Below are 20,358 nucleotides of genomic sequence, written 5' to 3'. Positions count from 1 at the left end.
TCTGGCATTCCTGTACTGGTATCAATTACTTTCAGGGATCAATTCAAAGTGCTGGTTTTGACCTAGAAAGCCTTATGTGTTCCAGAATCCCATACCTCAAGGAATGCCTCTTTCCTTCATGAACCAATCCAGACCCTTCTTCATGTGCCCCCTCTGAGAGAGGTGTGAAGGGTAGCCTTTTTAATGGTGGCTCCCCAGTTATTAAACGCTCTCCCCAGGGAGGTACACCTGGCAAAAAAGTTTCTCTTCACCCAGACTTTTGGCCATTAATTTGAAGAGTATTGGATATACTTGTGCCCTCTTTCTCGCTTATCTTTTAGTGGGGTTTGTGTTAGACCTTCCTTTTTCTATATATCATGGATGTGTTTTTACGTTTTTATTTTATTCTGGTTTTATACTTGATTGTAATGTTTGTAGTATTTTGTAAGTTGTAATAATAAATTTGTAGATATCACAATTTTATATGAGGTGAGTTGTATTAGAACTGAATGATCTCAGGACCTGCCCATCTCTATTTGAACATACACTTATGCGCTCTCTCTCTCTTTCTCTCTCTCTCTCTCTCTCTCTCTCTCCCTCTCTCCATCCATCTGTAGGTAATATTGAAAGTAGCTGTCATTTCTCTCCACGTTGTCCAGACCAATGTTCCTGTGTTGACTCCGTAGTTCGCTGCAGCAACAAGGGGTTGCGTTTCCTACCTAAAGGTGTTCCAAAAGATGTGACTGAACTGTAAGCCATATTTTCAAGAATTTCATTTACAATAAACAGTTGGCAATATCAATTAAACTGCATAGGGAAGGCCATCAGATAGCAGGATCTACTATTTTTTTTCTAGAATCCTGAGGTCCACCAAGCAGAGTCAGATGCAAAATGGTGGTTCAGAGCAGACCAATTACTTACTGCATCCCATGAGCAATAAGGTGGGAGGATCTTCAGATACAAGTATAAATCTCCATATGACCTACTACAGACCAGAGATTTGAGCACAAAATTATATAACTGCCCAAGCAGCACAAAGAGGTGGCCAAAGGCAAGCAATTGAAAGTTAAATTAAGGAACAGGGTGCTTCTGAATATCGGTTAAACCTAGGAATTTATTTTCAGTACCAGAAATGAACTCACTATGAACTTTCACAGAAAATCACTCCTAGCTTCCACCAAGCTTTTTTTTGCCTCAGTTTAGACATAATGGGACTCCATGGTTCTGGGTTACATGCATGAGCCACTACAAAACTCAGTTACTACACTTCTTCCTTCCATGTCTTTCTCCTTTACCATTTGAACAGGAGATCAAAATCATCTGTTTTCAATTTTAAATTAACCACTGTTTCACATAACACATGAACTTGAGAAACTGTGGTTTGTTTAAACTCTAGTTAAGGATAATAAGCCAGAATCAGAAATCACATTTTGGTTGTGGCTTGTTCTCACTAAGTAGAATTTAAGCAAATCTCAGTTGCCCAAGTTTAGATATCACTAAAGAACTGTGGTTAATTTAAGACTGAGAGTGAAAAAAATAATCTCCTCCTCTGGCAAACAAAGGAGGAGGAGAAGAGAGAGAAAGTGCCCAAGTCTAAAGCTCATGCTCCTGACAGAAACCCAGGGTTACTATTATGTCTAAACCAAGCCTTTGTGTTAGCATGCTAATGGGGGGGGGAGGAAACTGTTTGATGATGTTGTTGTTGATAAACTATTGGAAGTAAGTTTTTTTTTATGAACAGCAGATCACTCAGAGATCTGGTACAGCACGTCTCCAAGGATACTCTATAATTAATTTTTTTGTGGGAAAGCTAGATTCTACCACTGCAATCCAGCAAGACCCTTAATATTTGTGTGAAAGGTTGAATATATACAAAGTAGCCATCCTATCACCATACCCCCAAATTTCAAAAAGTTGATTGTGATGACGTTTTGGAGGTGGGGCTGCTGTTTTGCCTATGACTCTTGTCTCACAAGTTCTTTCTAGCATAGTTCACATTTTCTCTTCTCTGTGGTAGATAAAGATTTTTATATGCCTCACTAGGAAGTGGCGGTAACGCAGCCAAAGCTCTGCTCACGGCTGGAGTTCGATTCCAACGAAAGGAGGAAGTCGAATCTCCGGTAAAAAGGGTTGAGGTCCACTCAGCCTTCCATCCATCTGTGGTCGGTAAAATGAGTACCCAGCATATGCTGGGGGGCTAAAGAAAGGCCAGGGACGGAACTGGCAATCCCACCCCATATATACGGTCTGCCTAGTAAACGTCGCAAGACGTCACCCTAAGAGTCGGAAACGACTCGCACTACAAGTGCAGGGACACCTTTACCTTTTACCTTTAGGAATGAAACACATCTAGAATGGGATCATTTTGACAGCCAAGCAGCCTTTTACTACTTGTTCATTCTGAATATATCAGGTCAGATGAACAAGTTAAATACTGAATGTTCTGTAATGCTTTTTCAGCAGGAAGGGAGTGTGTTCACAATGGCCTATTTGAATGAGCTGCTGAAAATTTGTAGGCTAATTATTCCTGCTGATTGACATCTTTAAAAAGAGAGAAACAGTGGAAACTAAAATGTGATTATTTTAGCTGATGCTCACAAAATGGCTAACAGATAATTAGATTAAATTGTGCGATTTGCATGAGGTGAGGGCAGCTTTTCATTTGCTTCCCTTTTTCAAGTATTATTTTCTGTGGAAAGACAAAATAGCGAAAGTTGGCGGTCAAATTACAGTTTTTCGCTTTTAGTTTCTCTGTGTGAACATGGCTAGAATTAGAAATTATGTGAAATAAGTCATTGATTGGTTTTGTTGTGGTTTGTGAAGTGAGTCAATATGTACTGTATACATTACTGAAATGTGATGAATAATTTTCAGCATATAAACTGAATGAAGTGTTATTATTCAGCCACAAGAGTGGCTGTATACTATAGCCAGCATGGATTTTTTTGCACTCTGCAATGTTAAATCAAAAATACTCCCCCATGCCATTCTGATGCTTCCTATAAGCTCATTTCAAAACAAAACCATACGAAACTTATAGTCCTGAACTCAGAAACGCTTGCTAAACAAACCTCTAAATTTTCTTGGCGATACACAAAACAGTCAAGAGAGAATCGAGTTCAGAGTGTAAAAAGAGAGAGAAAAACACCAGACCCGATTAAAAATTCATTTAAAAATCAGCCATATTCACAGAGTACCTGTAATCCTATTACTGACCTTGCCCCATACTCTGACCTTCATCGTCTACACTTTAAAAGTTAAAAAAATGCCTGGCTGATTTTTAATTAATTTAAGAAATTTAGCATTGAAGTCAATGATAATGTCAGGCATGCTCAGTAAGAACCAACTGTCAGTGTTTTAAAAGCCAGACTCAGAGCTGCTTGGCTTGGCTAATCAGGCCACACCTACATCAGGCTTTGATTTCACTTTTGACAGTCATGGCTTCCCCCCAAGAATCCTGGGAAGTGTAGTTTGTGAAGGGTACTCCTATTCGCCTGACAGAGCTCCACTGACCAGAGTGGTTTAACAGTCAACCACTCTGTTTGAAGGTCTGTGAAGGGTGTCTCCTAGCAACTCTCAGCAACCTTCACTAGCTACACTTCCCAGGATTCTTTGGGAGAAGCCATGACTATCTAAAGGGAAATAAAGCTCTGGTGTGGATGTGGCCAGGGACAACTTTGGTTTAAATTTGGGTGGGAGGCTACATGTGCCTGCTGAAGAATAAAAAGTTGGGGGGATGCCTGAAAAAGAATGATACTGGTCACAATGTTTTCCTTTTGGAAAGGAAAGGGGCTTCCGCTCTGCCCAGTGCCCACCCATCCAATCTCCTCCCTCCACCTTCCTAACCCCTTCCTCCTGCCCCCTCCCCTTCCTGCCCTCCTCCTCCCCCCTGCCCCTCCCCCAGGTCAGTTTCACCTATCCTAAGCATGATTGCACAGGAGTAAATCCACTGAATTAAAAGAGCATACAAATGATCAAACCCAACCACCCTTCTCCTCCCTCCTATTCCCTCCCTGTTGCCCCTTCCCTCCTCCTTCCTTCACCCCTCCTTCCTTCACCCCTCCTTCCTCTCCCCATCTCCTTCCAATACCCTCCTTTCCACTCCTCCTCCTTCCCCTCCCCTCCACCTTCCCCCTCCGCCTTCTCCTCCCCCATGGTCAGTTTAACCTATCCTAGGACTATGACTTGGGAAACCAGGGTTCAAATCCCCATACAGCCATGAAGCTAGTTGGGTGACCTTGGGCCAGTCACTGCCTCTCAGCCTCAGAGAAAGGCAATGGTAAACCACCTCTGAATACTGCTTACCATGAAAACCTTATTCATAGGGTCGCTATAAGTCGAAATCGACTTGAAGGCAGTCCATTTCATTTTCAAGCATGATTGCACAGGAGTATATCCCACTGAACTCAAAAAGCATGCAAATGATCAAACCTACCCTACCCTCTTCCTCCTTCCCATCACCTCCCTTTTGCCCCTTCCCTCCCCCTTCCTTCATCCCTCCCCCTCCCCTTCCAATCTCCTCCTTCCCCCTCTCCCTTTTTCTGATCCCCTCTCCCCCCTTCCTGTTTCCCTCTCCTCTCCCCTCCCCCTCACCTCCCCCATGGTCACTTTCACCTGTCCTAGCCATGATTGCATGGGAGTAAATACAAATGAATAAGCATGCAAATCATCAGACCTGGCTTTCCCCTCCTTCCCCGCTCCTGTCCCTTCTTCCTCCCCTCTTCCTCTCCTCCCCTACCCACTCCAGGCCTCCCTCCTCATGGTCAGTTTTACCTATTCTAAGCATGATTGCAGAGGAGTAAATCCCACTCAACTCAAAAAGAATGCAAATGATCAATCCATTCTCAGCAAACTTGCACAGGATCCCATTTCTTACCTCCTAGATTAAAAAGCAGACAAATTCACCAATAGGCAAAAAACCTTGCAGTTTAAGAATGTACCTATAGCCCGCAGATATTTCTATCAAACTTTAAAAAGCAGGGAAATTGGGCAGCTATAGTGAATGCACCAGGGCAGCAGGAGACCTGACCTTCTCTCTGAGATATTGTTGCTGTTATGTTCCTCCAAGTCGACTGCGACTTATGGCGACCCTATGAATCAGCGACCTCCAAGAGCATCTGTCATGAACCACCCTGTTCAGATCTTGTAAGTTCAGGTCTGTGGCTTCCTTTATGGAATCAATCCATCTCTTGTTTGGTCTTCCTCTTTTTCTACTCCCTTCTGTTTTTCCCAGCATAATTATCTTTTCTAATGAATCATGTCTTCTCATTATGTGTCCAAAGTATGATAACCTCAGTTGCATCATTTTAGCTTCTAGTGATAGTTGTGGTTTAATTTGTTCCAACACCCAATTATTGGTCTTTTTATGCAGTCCATGGTATGCGCAAAACTCTCCTCCAACACCACATTTCAAATGAGTTGATTTTTCTCTTACCCACTTTTTTCACTGTCCAACTTTCACATCCATACATAGAGATAGGAAATATCATGGTCTGAATGATCTTGACTTTGGTGTTCAGTGATACATCTTTGCATTTGAGGACCTTTTCTAGTTCTCTTACAGCTGCCCTCCCCAGTCCTAGCCTTCTTCTGATTTCTTGACTATTGTCTCCATTTTGGTTAATGACTGTGCTGAGGTATTGATATTCCTTGACAGGTTCAATGTCCTCGTTGTCAACTTTAAAGTTACATCAATCTTCTGTTGTCATTACTTTAGTCTTTTTGACATTCAACTGTAGTCCTGCTTTTGTGCTTTCTTAACTTTCATCAGCATTCGTTTCAAATCATTACTGGTTTCTGCTAGTAGCATGGTATCATCTGCATATCTGAAATTATTGATATTTCTCCCTCCAATTTTCACACCTCCTTCATCTTGGTCCAATCCTGCTTTCCGTATGATATGTTCTGCGTATAGATTAAATAAATAGGGTGATAAAATACACCCCTGTCTCACACCCTTTCCGATGGGGAACCAATCGGTTTCTCCATATTCTGTCCTTACAGTAGCCTCTTGTGCAGAGTATAGGTTGCGCATCAGGACAATCAGATGCTGTGGCACCCCCATTTCTTTTAAAGCATTCCATCGTTTTTCATGATCTACACAGTCAAAGGCTTTGCCGTAATCTATAAAACACAGGGTGATTTTCTTCAGAAATTCCTTGGTCCGTTCCATTATCCAATGTATGTTTGCGATGTGATCTCTGGTGCCTCTTCCCTTTCTAAATCCAGCTTGGACGTCTGGCATTTCTCGCTCCATATATGGTAAGAGCATTACTTTACTTGCATGGGATATTAAGGCAATAGTTCGATAATTATTGCATTCCCTGGGATCCCCTTTCTTTGCAATTGGGATGTATATGGAATGCTTCCAGTCTGTGGGCCATTGTTTACTTTTCCATATTTCTTGACAGATTCTCAGTAGCTTGTAGCAACTCTATTGGTATGCCATCTATTCCTGGTGCTTTGTTTCTTCCAAGTATTTTAAGAGCAGCTTTCACCTCATATTCTAAAATTTCTGGTTCTTCATCATACAGTTCCTCCGTGAATGAATCTGTCATCCTTGCATCTCTTTTATAGAGTTCTTCAGTGTATTGCTTCCATCTTCCTTTTATTTCATCTTGGTCAGTCAGTGTGTTCCCCTGTTGATTATTCAACATCCCTACTCTTGGTTTAAATTTCCCTTTCATTTCTCTAATGTTTTGGAACAGGGCTCTTGTTCTGCCCTTTTTGTTGTCCTCTTCTATTTCTATACAGTAACTATTGTATTAGTTCTCTTTGTCCCTACATACTAGTCGCTGTATTGTTGCATTTAGGGTTCTGACTGTGTTTCTATCTCCTTTTGCTTTTGCTTTCCTTCTCTCTTTAACCATTTTAAGAGTTTCTTCAGTCATCCATTGAGGTTTTTCTCTCTTTTTAACTAGAGGTATTGTCATTTTGCATTCTTCCCTGATAACATCTCCGACTTAATTTCTTAGTTCTTCTGGTTCTCTGTCAACTAAGTTTAAAGCCTCAAACCTGTTCATTGTACTGCCCTACAAATTTGTCAAAATGCAAACACAATTTGGGTTTGTCTTTCACAGTCCAATCAACTTGTTGTGTAGCTTGGAAGAATTTGGTAACATGTGCTTCTGGGCATATGGTGAGTGGTGGCAACACCTGTAATCAGCCCAAATAATAGAAAGAAGTCATGTGCTGTGCTGATCTTGTTTTAGCAGCGAGGAAGCAACAATATTAAGACAGTTGATATCGTTCAGATGGTCACCTTAAATATGTCTGATTTACTTTGCAATTTTTGTGAAGTTTTCTATAGTAAATCATTTTCTTTTGATTCTGTTTCTGCGAATATGTGAAGTACAGCAACACTTTGCAACACTAAAAAAACTGCTCCCCAAACAATTGTGGAATAATAGCACTGACTGTTCTGCAGAATAGTTTCCAGTGGACGTGAGGAGTGTCTCAATTTGCACAAGATAAAACAGTAGGAGGTGAAATATATTCTAGGTGTGCTCTATGTTTTTAATTGACCATGCCCATCTTTCCTTAAGTGGAGTAAACATGCATCTTGAGCAGGCCAAGTTTGTTTTTTCTAACAGCTAGAGTCATTGCTTAAGTAGCAACATATTGTAATCCGTCTGATTTTACATCAAACTGCAGTTTCAGATTCAACTGTTAATGCACCCAAAATAGAAATAGAACATAACCTCCAGTTTGAAACACAAAAGGCTGTCTTCACCATCATATGACACTGACTAATAAAAAGGCTTTGAAATTAATAAACATAAATTTGACACAGATTTCTAGCATGAATAATGAGAGAAATATAATTTTGTAGGTTAGATTCTGTGTAGAAATAGTAGTAACACAGAAAAGAAGCAAAGTAAGAACACCAACAAAAGTACAAAAATGTAATTCTCCATCTTTGGAGATGGCAGGTGTTGCCACCACTTACCATATGCTCAGAGGAACATGCTACCAAATTCTTCCAAGCTACAGAGGAAGTGGATTGGACTGTGAAAGATCAACCCAATTGTGTTTGCATTTTGACAACTTTGTAGGGCAGTACAATATCTCAGAGAGGAGGTCAGGTCTCCTGCTCCCCTGGTGCATTCACTATAGGTGTCCTATTTCTATGTGTTGGCTATAGGTACATTCTTAAACTGCAAGGTTCTTTTCCTGTTAGTGAATCTTCACTGATTTGATGGAAGGCAGAGAATGTCAGAGGGTCTGTTGTTTGACTCCTATGGCTGCCAGGAGTCCTATGGTTGCTATAATAGGCAACCCATATCACTTGGATGCAACTGCTACCAACAAAGGATGGAAAGTGAACTGCTACTTTCTCCAATGAAACCGAAGGAAAATTTTCTTGATTTGATTTCTTAGATTTGATATTTTGGAAGGCTGTAGCCTTGGGATGTATGCATACAGGTTAAGTAAACCTTGCTATTGTACAAGAAGTGGGAGGTATTTCCAGAAAGAGGGCCACCTTACTGTCTTCATTTATTTATTTGTTTATAATCTGCATTTTCATAAAAATATATCAAGGCAGTTGCAAGATATAAAAATAAAATCGGCAAAAAGCATCCATAAAAATATAATTAATAATATCAATAAAACACCCATAAATACTGATTGGTTACAGAGATAAAATTCATATTGCAAAGGCCTATCTAAGCAATGTGGTTTTCAAAAGATATCTGAAAGAAGAGAGAGATGGTTCCCACCTAACCTCTATTGGCAGGAGGTTCTTTGAGAGTGTCAACAAGCATAGAGATAGAAGTGATGCAATTAACAGTGTGTTCTTAGATTTTCAAAAAGTTTTTGAAGTCCCTTCAAAAAACTCCTTACTCAAAAAACTCCTGAGTAAGCTGTAGCTGTACCATAAGAGGAAAGGTCCCCTTATTGATCAGCAACAGGTTAAGGAAGAAGCAGCGGATTAAATGGGCAGTTTTCCAAGAGATCAGTATTTGGACCATTGGGTTTTTAACTTGTTCATAAATGATCCAGAGTTATGGATGAGCAATGAAGTCGTTTGCTGATCTTACCAAATTGTTCAGAGTAGTTAAAACAAAGAAGAATTGTGAGGAGCTCCGAAAGATCATTCCAAACTTGGTGAATGGGCACTAAACTGGCAAATGTAATTCGGTGTAAGCAAGTGTAAAGTGATGCACATGGGGGCAAAAATCCTAATTTCACATGTATACGCCAATGAGGTCTGAACTGGTAGTGGCTGACCAGGAACAAGACCTTCAGGTCATAATAGGTAGCTCACTGAAGATGTTGATCCAGTGTGCAACAGCTGTGGAAAAGGTAAATTCCATGCTATGGATCATTACGAAAGGAACTGAAAATATATCTGCCAGTATAATAATGCCGTTATATAAATCTATGGTGTGACTACACTTGGGATAATGTGAACAGTTGTAGTTGCTTCACCACAAAAAATAATATATTTCGGAAACTGCAGCTTGTGCAAAATGCAGCGGCCAGATTGGTAACAGGGACCAGACAGTCCGAACATATAAAACCAGTTCTGGCCTGCTTGCATTGGCTGCCTGTATGTTTCAAAGCTCAATTCAAGGTGCTGGTTTTGACCTATAAAGCCTTACACGGCTTGGGACCACAATACCTGATGGAATGCCTCTCCCGATATGAACCCACCCGTACACTATGTTCAAGATCAAAGGCCCTCTTCCGGGTGCCTACTCCAAGGGAAGCTCAGAGGGTGGCAACAAGGGAGAGGGCCTTCTCAGTGGTGGCCCCCAAATTATGGAATGATCTCGCTGACGAGGCACGCCTAGCGCCAACACTGTTATCTTTTCGGTGCCAGGTCAAGACTTTCCTCTTCTTCCAGGCATTTTAGCATGTGTTTTAAATTGTTTTTATATTGTTTTAAATTTTAACATTGTGCTTTAAATTGTTTTTAAAATACATGTGTTAAATTGTATATTTGTTTTAATGTTTTTGATTGCTGTAAACCGCCCAGAGAGCTTCGGCTATGGGGCAGCATACAAGTGCAATAAATAAATAAATAAATATAGCAGTGCTAGAAAAGTTTCAAAAGGCAACCAAAATTATCAAAGGGATGGAGCAATTCCCCTAAGAGGAAAGGTTACAACATTTGGGGCTCATAGTTGAAAATAAGGTAAAAGGCAGGGAGACATGATAGAGGTATATAAGGTTAGACATGCCTTGGAGAAACTGGATAGAGAGAAGTTTTTCTCCTTCTCTCACAATACAACAACTCGGGACCATCCAATGAAGCTGAACATTAGAAAGACAACAGGAAATACTTCTTTACAGAGTGCATAGTTAAATTATGGGTTTTGCTTGCACCAAGGGCATAGTGATGTCACTTGCTTAGATGGTTTTAAAAGAGGATTAGACAAATTCATGGAGGAAAAGACAATCAATGGCTTTTAGCCATTGGAGGCAACATGACTCTGAATACCAGTTGCTGATATTCACAAGTGGGATGAGTGTATTTGCACGCAGGTCCTGCTTGCATGCTTCCCATAGGCATCTGGATGACCACTGTGATAACAGGATGCTGGACTAGATGGACTTTTCGCAAGATCCAACAGAGCTCTTCTTATGAGCTCTTCTTCTTTTATGAGGAAAGACTGAGAGAAATAGGCATGTTTAGCCTTGAGAAGACTGAGGGGAGATATGATTGCACTCTTCAAGTACTTGAAAGGTTGCAAGACAGAGGAGGGCCAGGATCTCTTCTTGATCATCCCTGAGTACAGGACACAGAATAATGGGCTCAAGTTATAGGAAGCCAGATTTTGGCTGAACATCAGGAAAAATTCGTAACTGTTAGAGTGGTACAACAATGGAACCAGTTACCTAAGGAAGTTGTGGGCTCCCCAACACTGGGGGCATTCAAGAGGCAGCTGGACAGCCACCTGCTGTTTTAAGTGGTATGTTTTAAGTTGGATCCCTGCATTGATCAGGGGTCTTCACTCAATGGCCTTATAGGTCCCTTCCAACTCTATGATTCTGTTATTGTATTATTAGACCCTAGCATCTACTATCTTGTCATCTAACTATGTTACTTTAGAGTCTAGCAGAAGATTTTGTGCTCTTAGAAGTCATTAAAAGTGCTTGACCTTTTGAGTGGCCAAATTCCTAGGAATCTGTACTGCAGAAAAAGAAAATCATACGCTTTTAAAACCATAAAAACAGGTGAATTAAATTTCATTTTTTAAAATTGTTATATCAGAAAGTTATACTCAGGAACTCATGATTAAATTAGGTTAATTTTATCTACTTCCTGCATTCATTTTTACAGGACAGAGAATGTTATCAGGAGTCATACCCAGGTTTTAAGATGTCAGAAGATAATACATGTATCAATTTCAGTGAAAGATGCACATACTCCCAAGATGCTTTTTGAAGCTTGCCTTGCATATATCTCTCTCCAAAATAATGTACCAACATTCCATTTTCATAGATGTGAAAGTAATTCTGGAAGCAGTCTTGCTAGCAGCACTAGTCTCAGAGGAAGAAAGGACTGAGCATGTCTGTTCATGCTTTATCCTGCAAATGGTATTTGTGCACCTTCTTTCTCATACAGGGTCTGTAATTAGGGTTGCCAGGTTCAGGGCCTGAGGATGACCTGTATCTTTAAGAGAAGAGACAGTCAGCCAAGTGCAGGTGTTCTTGCAACACTGTAATGGGAAAAAACACAAGGTGGAATTCTCCCTTTCCCTTGCACAACTTTTAAAGATACAGAAGACCTGTTGGAGGCCGGGCCTGGCAACCAAGAGGTCTTCTGTATCTTTAAAAGTTGTGCAGCGGGAAGGGAGAATTCCACCTTGTGGGTTTTCCCATTACAGGGTTGCAAGAACACCTGCACTTGGCTGGCTTTCTCTTCTCCTAAAGATACAGGATCAGTCTCAGGCCTTGAACCTGGCAACCCGAGCTGTAATATTCTGGGCCTCTCTCCCCATCTTAAAACTTCAGAGTAGTAATTAATATTGCTGTGCGGATAGCATGCCTTTGCTGTTATCTGATGCAATGTTTTAGAGTTTCTCTGGCATCCCATCGGTCTGTCTCTCTGACTGGCTTGATCTGGCATTCTGACATAGTTTCTGTAATGAAGGGGAGTATTTATTTAGTAGCATTTTAATGAATGCTGTGGAGCCTTGTATTTATAAACTTCCATTTGCCAAGAGAAAATTGCATCCACTGTGTGAAAACATGTTCAGCTGAAATGCTTTTTATTAAAATGTAATCATGCATGTTTATACATTTCATTTTAATAAAAAACCTGCCATACATCTAACAAGACCTAGTAAATTAGAGCTGTATATAAAGTTTCAAAGTAACCATACAACAGGAAATCTTTTGCTGCAACAGCTCCTAAATAATGTTACACTGAATTGGATACACAGACAGATGGAAAATTTCATTTTGCAGCAGGTAGAGTTTCATCATGGCAAAATGTTGAAGTAATACTTAAAATTGTACTTTTTCCAGTGGTAGTGAACTGAAAATGTATTTGTGTGCCACAGAGCAATATATTTTATTTACTTATTTAATTAATTTATATCCCACCCTTCTTCCCAGTAGAAGCCCAGGACAGCAAACAAAAACACTAAAAACACTCTGAACATCAGAAAAACAGACTTTAAAATATACTAAAACAAAACATCTTTAAAAAGCATCTTTTTTTTAAAAAAAAAGCTTTACAAACATCTTAAAAAGCAGTTCCAGCACAGATGCAGACTGGGATAAGGTCTTAAAAGGCTTGTTGAAAGAGGAAGGTCTTCAATAGGTGCCAAAAAGATAACACAGATGGTGCATGTCTACTATTTAAGGGGAAGGAATTCCAAAGGGTAAGTGCCACTACACTAAAGGTCTGTTTCCTATCTGGTGTGGAACGGACCTCCTGATAAGATGGTATCTGCAGGAGGTCCACACCTGCAGAGCGTAGTGATTGACTGGTATATAAGGGGTAAGATGGTTTTTCAGGTATCCTTGTCCCAAGCTGTATAGGGCTTTGTACACCAAAACCAGAACCTTGAACTTAGCCCAGTAGCTAATGGGCAGCCAGTGCAATTCGTTCAGCAGCAGGATGGCATGTTGGTGATACCCTGCCCCAGTGAGCAGTTGCACCATCACATTTTGCACCAGCTACAGCTTCCAGACCAACCTCAAGAGCAGCCCCACATAGAGTGCATTACAGTCATCCAGCCTGGGGGTAACCAGTGGATAGACAACAGTGGTCAGGCTGTTCTGGTCCAGAAACAGCCGCAGCTGTCTTACCAGCTGAAGCTGCACCTGGGCCTCTAGTAACAAAGATGGATCCAGGAGCACCCCCAGACTATGAGCGACCCAGGGCTTGCACAGCCTTTCCCAATTCAGATGTTACAGAGAAATAGAGCTGGGTATCATCAGTGTACTGCTGACACCTCATCCCAAATCTCCTGATGACCACTCCCAAAGGTTTCATATAGATGTTAAACAGTGTTGGGGACAAGATGGTACTCTGCAGCACCCCACAGCAAAACTGCTAGGGGGCTGAAAGACAATCTCCCAATGCTATTCTCTGAAAATGACCCTGGAGGTAGGATCAGAACCACTGTAAAACAGTGCCTCCGATACCCATCTCACTAAGTCAGCTCAGAAGGATACCATGGTCATTAGTATCAAAAGCTGCTGAGAGATCAAGAATAACAGGGTCACACTTCCCCTGTCCTTCTCCTGATAAAGGTCATCCACCAAGGCCAATTCAGTACCATAACCAGGCCTGAACCCAGATTGGAATGGGTCAGGATAATCTGTTTCATCCAAGAGTACTTGCAATTGTTGTGCCACAACGTTCTCAATCACCTTCCCTAAAAAGGAGGTATTTGCAACTGGGTGGAAGTTGTCATAAACCAATGAGTCCAGGGTGGGCTTTTTCAGGAGCGGTGGGATCACCACCTCTTTCAGGGCAGCTGGAACACCCCCTCCCACCACAACGCGTTGATCATACCCTGGATCCACTCGGTCAAACCCCCTTGGCAAGCTTTAATAAAGCCAAGAAGGGAAGGGTCGAGAGGACACTTTGCTGGCCGCATCGTCGTAAGTACTTTGTCCATGTCATCAGGACGCATAAACTGAAACTGATCCGAAGAAGTTGCAGCAGACACATCACTTTTTTCCTATAAATTCACATGCTTAGTTTGCATCCTGGAGTCTACTTTTAGGGCTTGAACTTGCTTTTCCCAGAGGAAAAAAATGTTATTGTGCAACGTATCAGGGAATCCTGGGCCCGAAATGTAGGTTATAAAGCTGCTGTGAACAGGTGTCAGAGACATCCTTAAGGACATAAGCAAACATGATTGTGCAACTTCAGCTCTTGCAATTGACAAGGCAAAATGAAGATTCTTTCTTGGCTCACCATAGGATCCTGGCCTGCTCTTGCCTGAGTAACAGAGCAGTATCTTAAGCCTGCTAGTATATAGACCACAGTTTCTTGACCTTAGGGACCCTTAGTGGAGAACATATCTTCTAGATCTAGATTCAGGTACCAGCTGCTGCGGTATGTCCCTCTCATCAAATCTATGTTGATTGCTTTACTATCTCATAGTGGGCTGTTGTATTTATTGATGAACCACTGGTTCAAATGCTGGACCACTGCATCTGGACTGATGGCACAACACTACAACTTTTGACATTGCAGTGATACAATTGGTGACCTGTGAAGTTTTATCCTGAGTTTCTCTATTCATATATTCTTTCATTTGAAATATTTATAAACCAGTTGATATCTCAAAGCAGTGCAGAACAACATAAATAAAATCATATGTAGCATAAAATAGATAAAAATGTATGTTAAAAATTATGTAATGATCAGTGACATGCATAACTGTTATTATCATTCTCAAAATGCCTTGGCAAACAAGTTTTCAATGGATATTGAAAGCACAATAGTTAGCAATTGTCTGATTACAAGGGAAAGAGTAAGAACTTTAATACTGAAAGCTCTACTCAGAGTGTCCGCCAGGTAAATCTGTGGAGCATGCAGAACCACAAGGAGGGCCCATCTGATGATCTGAAAGATTGAACAAATTTGTATAGGAGAAAACAATCTCTCAGGTATCCTGGTACCAAGTTATAAGAGCTTTGCAGACATATAACAAAACCTTAAATATTAGACAGACACCAATCTGTGTTATCTTCTCAGCACCTACTGAAGACCTTCCTCTTTCAACAAGCCTTTGAGGTAAAGACCTTATCCGAGTCTGCATCTGTGCTGGAATTGGTTTTTAAGATGTTTTTAAAGCTTTTTTAAAAAAGATGATATTAAAGATGTTTTAATATGTTTTTAAAGATGTTTGTTTTTAATATATTTTAAAGTCTGTTTTTAAGATGTTTCAGAGTGTTTTTAATGTTTCGTTTGCTGCCCTGGGCTCCTTCTGGGAGGAAGGGCGGGAGATATATATGAGCAATGCCACAGACCCGGAAACCACTTACCCACAGGATTTCTATCTTGCTGGGTTCATCTTCATTCTGCTGGCCCTCATCAAGCCCACAACTACATCTAAACACTAGTCCAGGACTTGCACAACCGCATCTGACTCAGATATTAAATAGAAATAGAGTTCGGGTGTCAGCATAGTGGTGACACCATGCTCCAAAACCCTTAACAACTTCAACCCTCTTCATTTAGATGTTGAACAGCATTGGGTACAAGATGGTACCTTCTGGCATCCCACAGCACAACACTCAGTAGGCAGAGAAACAGTTGCCTAATACCAGAGAAAGGAGCAGCACCACTGAAGCACATTTCTTCCAACACCCAACATACTGTGTTGGTCTAGGAGGATATATTCATCAATGGTATCAAAAGCAAATGAGTGATAGAGTAGAAGCAACAGAGTCAGACTCCCACTGTCTCTTTCTCAATAAAGGTCATCCATCAGGGCAACCAAGGCTGATTCAGACCCAAAACCAAGTCTCAGCCTAGGATTCTTGTACAAAGGAAGCATAGCCCCAACAATGAGTGGCAGAGGAAAGATGAGCATAACTGGAAATGACTCAATTGTCATTGAATCAGGAGAGGCCATGCAAGCCCTGGACTAGTGCCTGCATGCACCAGTGGGATGAATGAAGGAAAATAAGCTGAGTTTGAATACTGGCAAAACAGAAACACTGTGGGTGAGTGGTTCCTGTGTCTGAGAAATTGGCCAATTGCAGGTCCTGGATGGGATTGCATTCCCCCTGAAGAAGCAGGTATGCAGTCTGGGGATGCTTCTCGATTCAGCTTTGTTACTGGAGGGCCAGGTAGTTTCAGTGGTTAGAAACATATTTTACCAATACAACTGGTATGACAGCTACAGCCATTTCTGAATTGGGAAAGTTTGACCACAGTATTACAGACATTGGTGACTTCAAAGTTGGATTACTGCAATGAATTCTGTGTGGGGCTTCCCTTGTGCTTGATCTTGTAACTGCATTTAGTGCAGAATGCTGCAGCATGGCTGCTCACAGGCTTGAGAACCTGTCAGCATATTACATCTCTGCTCAGAGACCTGCACTAGTTGCTAATGTGCTACCAAGTCAAGTATGGTGTTACTATTTGTACTGTATAAAAAGCCTTTAACAGTTTGGGACCAGTTTACTTGCAGGATTGCTGTACCCCATTATGTCCATTCAGCCTCTTGGATCTGTGGAACTGGCAGTGTTACAGGTGCCACATAATACTCATTCCACAGCTGTAAGAAATCAGTCTTTTAGTGTGGTGGCACCTACACTTTCGAACTCCTTGCCTATTGACATCAAGCAGATTCCTTTGTTGCACTCTTTTCAGCACCTACTTAAAAACATTTTTGTTTATTAAAGCCTATCCAGACATGTAGAAGTTATAAAATAGATATAAAATATGTGTTTTAATCTGTTTTTAATTGTTGATTTTAATTATTTTATAATGCTTTTAAATACCTGTTTTAATAGTCTTTTTACTGATAATTTTGTTTTTTTGTAAACTGCTTTGAGGTTTTACTACAATCAAAAGGTGTATAAATTTGGTTAAATAAAAATAAATACATTTAGAATACATCTATTTTTAAAAAACCCAATTACACTAGTGGCCATCATCACTTTTTATGATAGTGAAACCCCATAAATCATGTGTAAGTTGTATAAAGAAGTGCCTTCTGGTGTCTGGTGTGCTAAGATAGGTAAGATATCTTGCTAATAAATTTAATTGGGTGACTCCAACTTCTAGTATTACAAGAGAAGTATAAAAAGTATCTTTGTACTTCATAATTCCATGCATTAGGTTTGAAGTTCTCCTATGCCTTACAGAAGTGGGAAAGCTGTGGCCCTCCATACATTTTTGGACTCCAACTCCTATCAGTTCCAGTCAGCATGGCTGATGGTCAGGGATTATGAGAATTTTAGTGCAACACCTGTCCAAAACACCAGCTTAACCCAAGTCTATAATCACCATATTGTTTTGGCAGAGTCTGAACACTTTTCCATGACTGTATAATAAACTGTTTTATGTAGGCTGGACCTATATAATCCAATGGAATGTTTCACCAGTGTGTGATATGGAATTCAGGCAGTTTGCTTCATTGTTACATATAGTGACAATTTTCCAAGTGTTGTTATAATTGGCTGTTTTGCTTGTCTGCCTGTTGTGGGAAAAGACACGATCATAGTTTTCTCTGCAACCAAAAGCATATGCTACTGTGAAGGCAGGAATTTCAACAACCCATATTGCTAGGCTTTAATGAAGAAGGCAGGGTGGATGCAGGTCTCTGTTTTGCCACAATTCACAGTAATGAAGAATAGCAATTATTTTTTGTCCTAATTTAAATTCAACAATGACATTTGCTTCAGATCCTTGTTGTATCCATATAGTTAGGTGTGGCACATTCAAAAAAGAAAACTGAGATGCTTACAAAATTACTAGGAGATTGAGTGCTGACTGACATTATTGCAGTATTCTGTCATAGAATCATAGAACAGTAGAGTTGGAAGGGGCCTATAAGGCCATCAAGTCCAACCCCCTGCTCAATGCAGGAATCCAAATCAAAGCATTCCTGACAGATAGCTGCCCAGCTGTCTCTTGAATGCCTCCAGTGTCGGAGAGCCCACTACCTCTCTAGGTAATTGGTTCCATCGGCGTATGGCTCTAACATATGGCTCTATCAATGCTGATGAAAATAATAATGGTAAAGTTGATTGTATGATAGAGAATCAGCTTGTGGATTTAGAGGCCTGTGTTGTCTGGATAACAGTTGCTGTATATATGCTACCTGCATTTGAAATTGAGAGAATTTCCCCTTTAACACCGAAAGGAAACAAACAATGCAGCAGAAAGCTTAATCTTGCATGACCCTGTACCACCTTCCACTAAAATAAAACTAGCATCTCACTTTATATGCTATAGCTGAAAAACATCTTCATTTTAGTATTTCAATTATTCTATCAAAGGATGTATCACTTTTAGTGGCCACTGCATTGAAAGATGTAAATTACATTTCAAATCTGAAAAATCAGCATCAAATTATCAACTGTATCAATATATCAAGTAATAAAATTCTCACAGGTTTCAGAAAACTTACTTAGCAATAAACAGTGATGAAAATTGAAAACTGGCAAGGCAATCCCTGTTTGTTCGGGGATTGCTGTGCACCTTCTGTACATAATTATTTAAAAATAACATTAATTGAGATTTATGCACTTTAAACCTTGACCCAAATGTATGTAAATTTCAGGGGGCCAGTTGGCACATCACAGTAAACCATAATTAATGGTTCCTTGAGTTCAGACATAATGGCTATGGTTACTTTAAAAGCATATGCCAAAGTTTCCAATATCTTGTTTATGTGTAAAAATTGGGGAGGGAGAAGCATAGGAGTCCAAGGCTCATCCACATCGCAGTAAACCATGGTTTCCCATTATATCTGAATCAACCCTTTACCTAATATGTAGGAAAGCCAGTATGGTGTAGTGGTTAAGGTGTTGGACTATGACCTCAGAGACCAGGGTTCGAATCCCCACATAGCCATGAAGCTCACTGGGTGACCTTGGGCCAGTCACTGCCTCTCAGTCTCATGAAAACCTTATTCATAGGGTCGCCATAAGTCGGAATCAACTTGAAGGCAGTACATTTACATTTTTAGGACTATTTGTTTATAATTGAGATGTATTACCAATGAGCTGAAGAGAAAAATAATCACACCATCCTCCATTCTTAAATGATGCCTCTAAATCTACTCTATTTTGGACAGGTGGTACATGGATTTAAGTTACCATTAATTTATTACGACCTCTGCAGGTAAAAAACAAAACAAAAACAAATCTATCACATCAGAGAGCAAGACTCTACATCTATGTTGTTCTAGCTTTTTTTGTTTTTACTTTCAGTTAGTATTTTTGCAAAGAGGAATGTAAAAAAGCACCAGAAGGTAAGTAGAAAATTGGAATAGTAGGAAATAAGCAGGGCCACAGCCTTTTTATAGAGATGTCAGTGAAGCTTGCTGTACTTTGGCCTGGATATGAGCTTGAGGGGTCACCTCAAAGAAGTAGTGAGTAATACCAGATCACAGTTTTTCCAATAAAATAATTAGAATCCAACCAAAGCAAGTTTCCCAGTTTATCCCTCCCCTCCCTATTCAGCCTTCCCCCCCAAAAAAATCCCTCTTCACTTCCCTTTAAATCCCACTTACCTGGCTGACTCAGCTAGTGGCAGCAAGCAGCTGTGAGGAAAGGGAAGGAAGGGATGTAAAAGGACTGAAAACCCCTAAACCACTGGGATGGAAAGTTCAAAAAATTACATTGGCTCAAAATGACCTGAGTTATTTTCCAATTTGGGGTTAACTACCTCAGCTTATTACCAACCCAATCCAATGTGGGATATGAACTCACACATTTCTTAATTTTCATATTGTATTTAATATGCAAAAATGGTATCACATCCACCTGCAACCCAAAAGTGGTATAGTACCTAATTATGTGTAAACCAGGACTAAGTTTAAAAACTTTCCAGACCTTATGACTGCATGCAGTCACCTAGTAAAGTGTGGGGCTGCCATGCTTGGAAGGATAAAGCTATCCAAAATGTTTTTATTTAGGAAATATTTTTGTCTGCAAGTGGAAATTAAGAAATAACTTGGTTTTCTTTTCTTTTAACTAATTCTTCCTAGTTGGATCTTTTCCCCCTCCTGCTTCAAACGTAAATGTAGCATTGGAGGATTTTTCACATTGAAAGTTCATACCTTTTGAATAAAGGTCAGCTTTCTTTTCTAATCCTTTGATAATAATTTTTTTCTTTTAATTTCGCATTGAAAACAATGCAGTGATTATTAGAAGCCAGGATGGATTTATCAAGAACAAACCTGTCACGCTAATTTTATCTCATTTTTTGATTGGGTA

General features: G+C 40.3%; 1 protein-coding gene across 2 annotated transcripts in view; it reads left to right on the top strand.

The window, feature by feature from the left end:
* SLIT3 (slit guidance ligand 3) overlaps nt 1-20,358 on the top strand; it is an 810,414-nt gene that overhangs the window by 629,069 nt on the left and 160,987 nt on the right. For both annotated transcript variants that reach the window (XM_061616805.1, XM_061616804.1), the window contains one exon: nt 597-729. In XM_061616805.1, coding sequence (XP_061472789.1) covers nt 597-729 — 133 coding nt within the window. The remainder of the gene's footprint in view (nt 1-596; nt 730-20,358) is intronic.

The sequence above is a fragment of the Rhineura floridana genome, chromosome 3 (assembly GCF_030035675.1).
Source record: "Rhineura floridana isolate rRhiFlo1 chromosome 3, rRhiFlo1.hap2, whole genome shotgun sequence".
Classification (NCBI taxonomy): Eukaryota; Metazoa; Chordata; class Lepidosauria; order Squamata; family Rhineuridae; genus Rhineura; species Rhineura floridana.
Note: the sequence above shows the minus strand (reverse complement) of the source record. Positions and strands in the feature narration are given on the sequence as shown.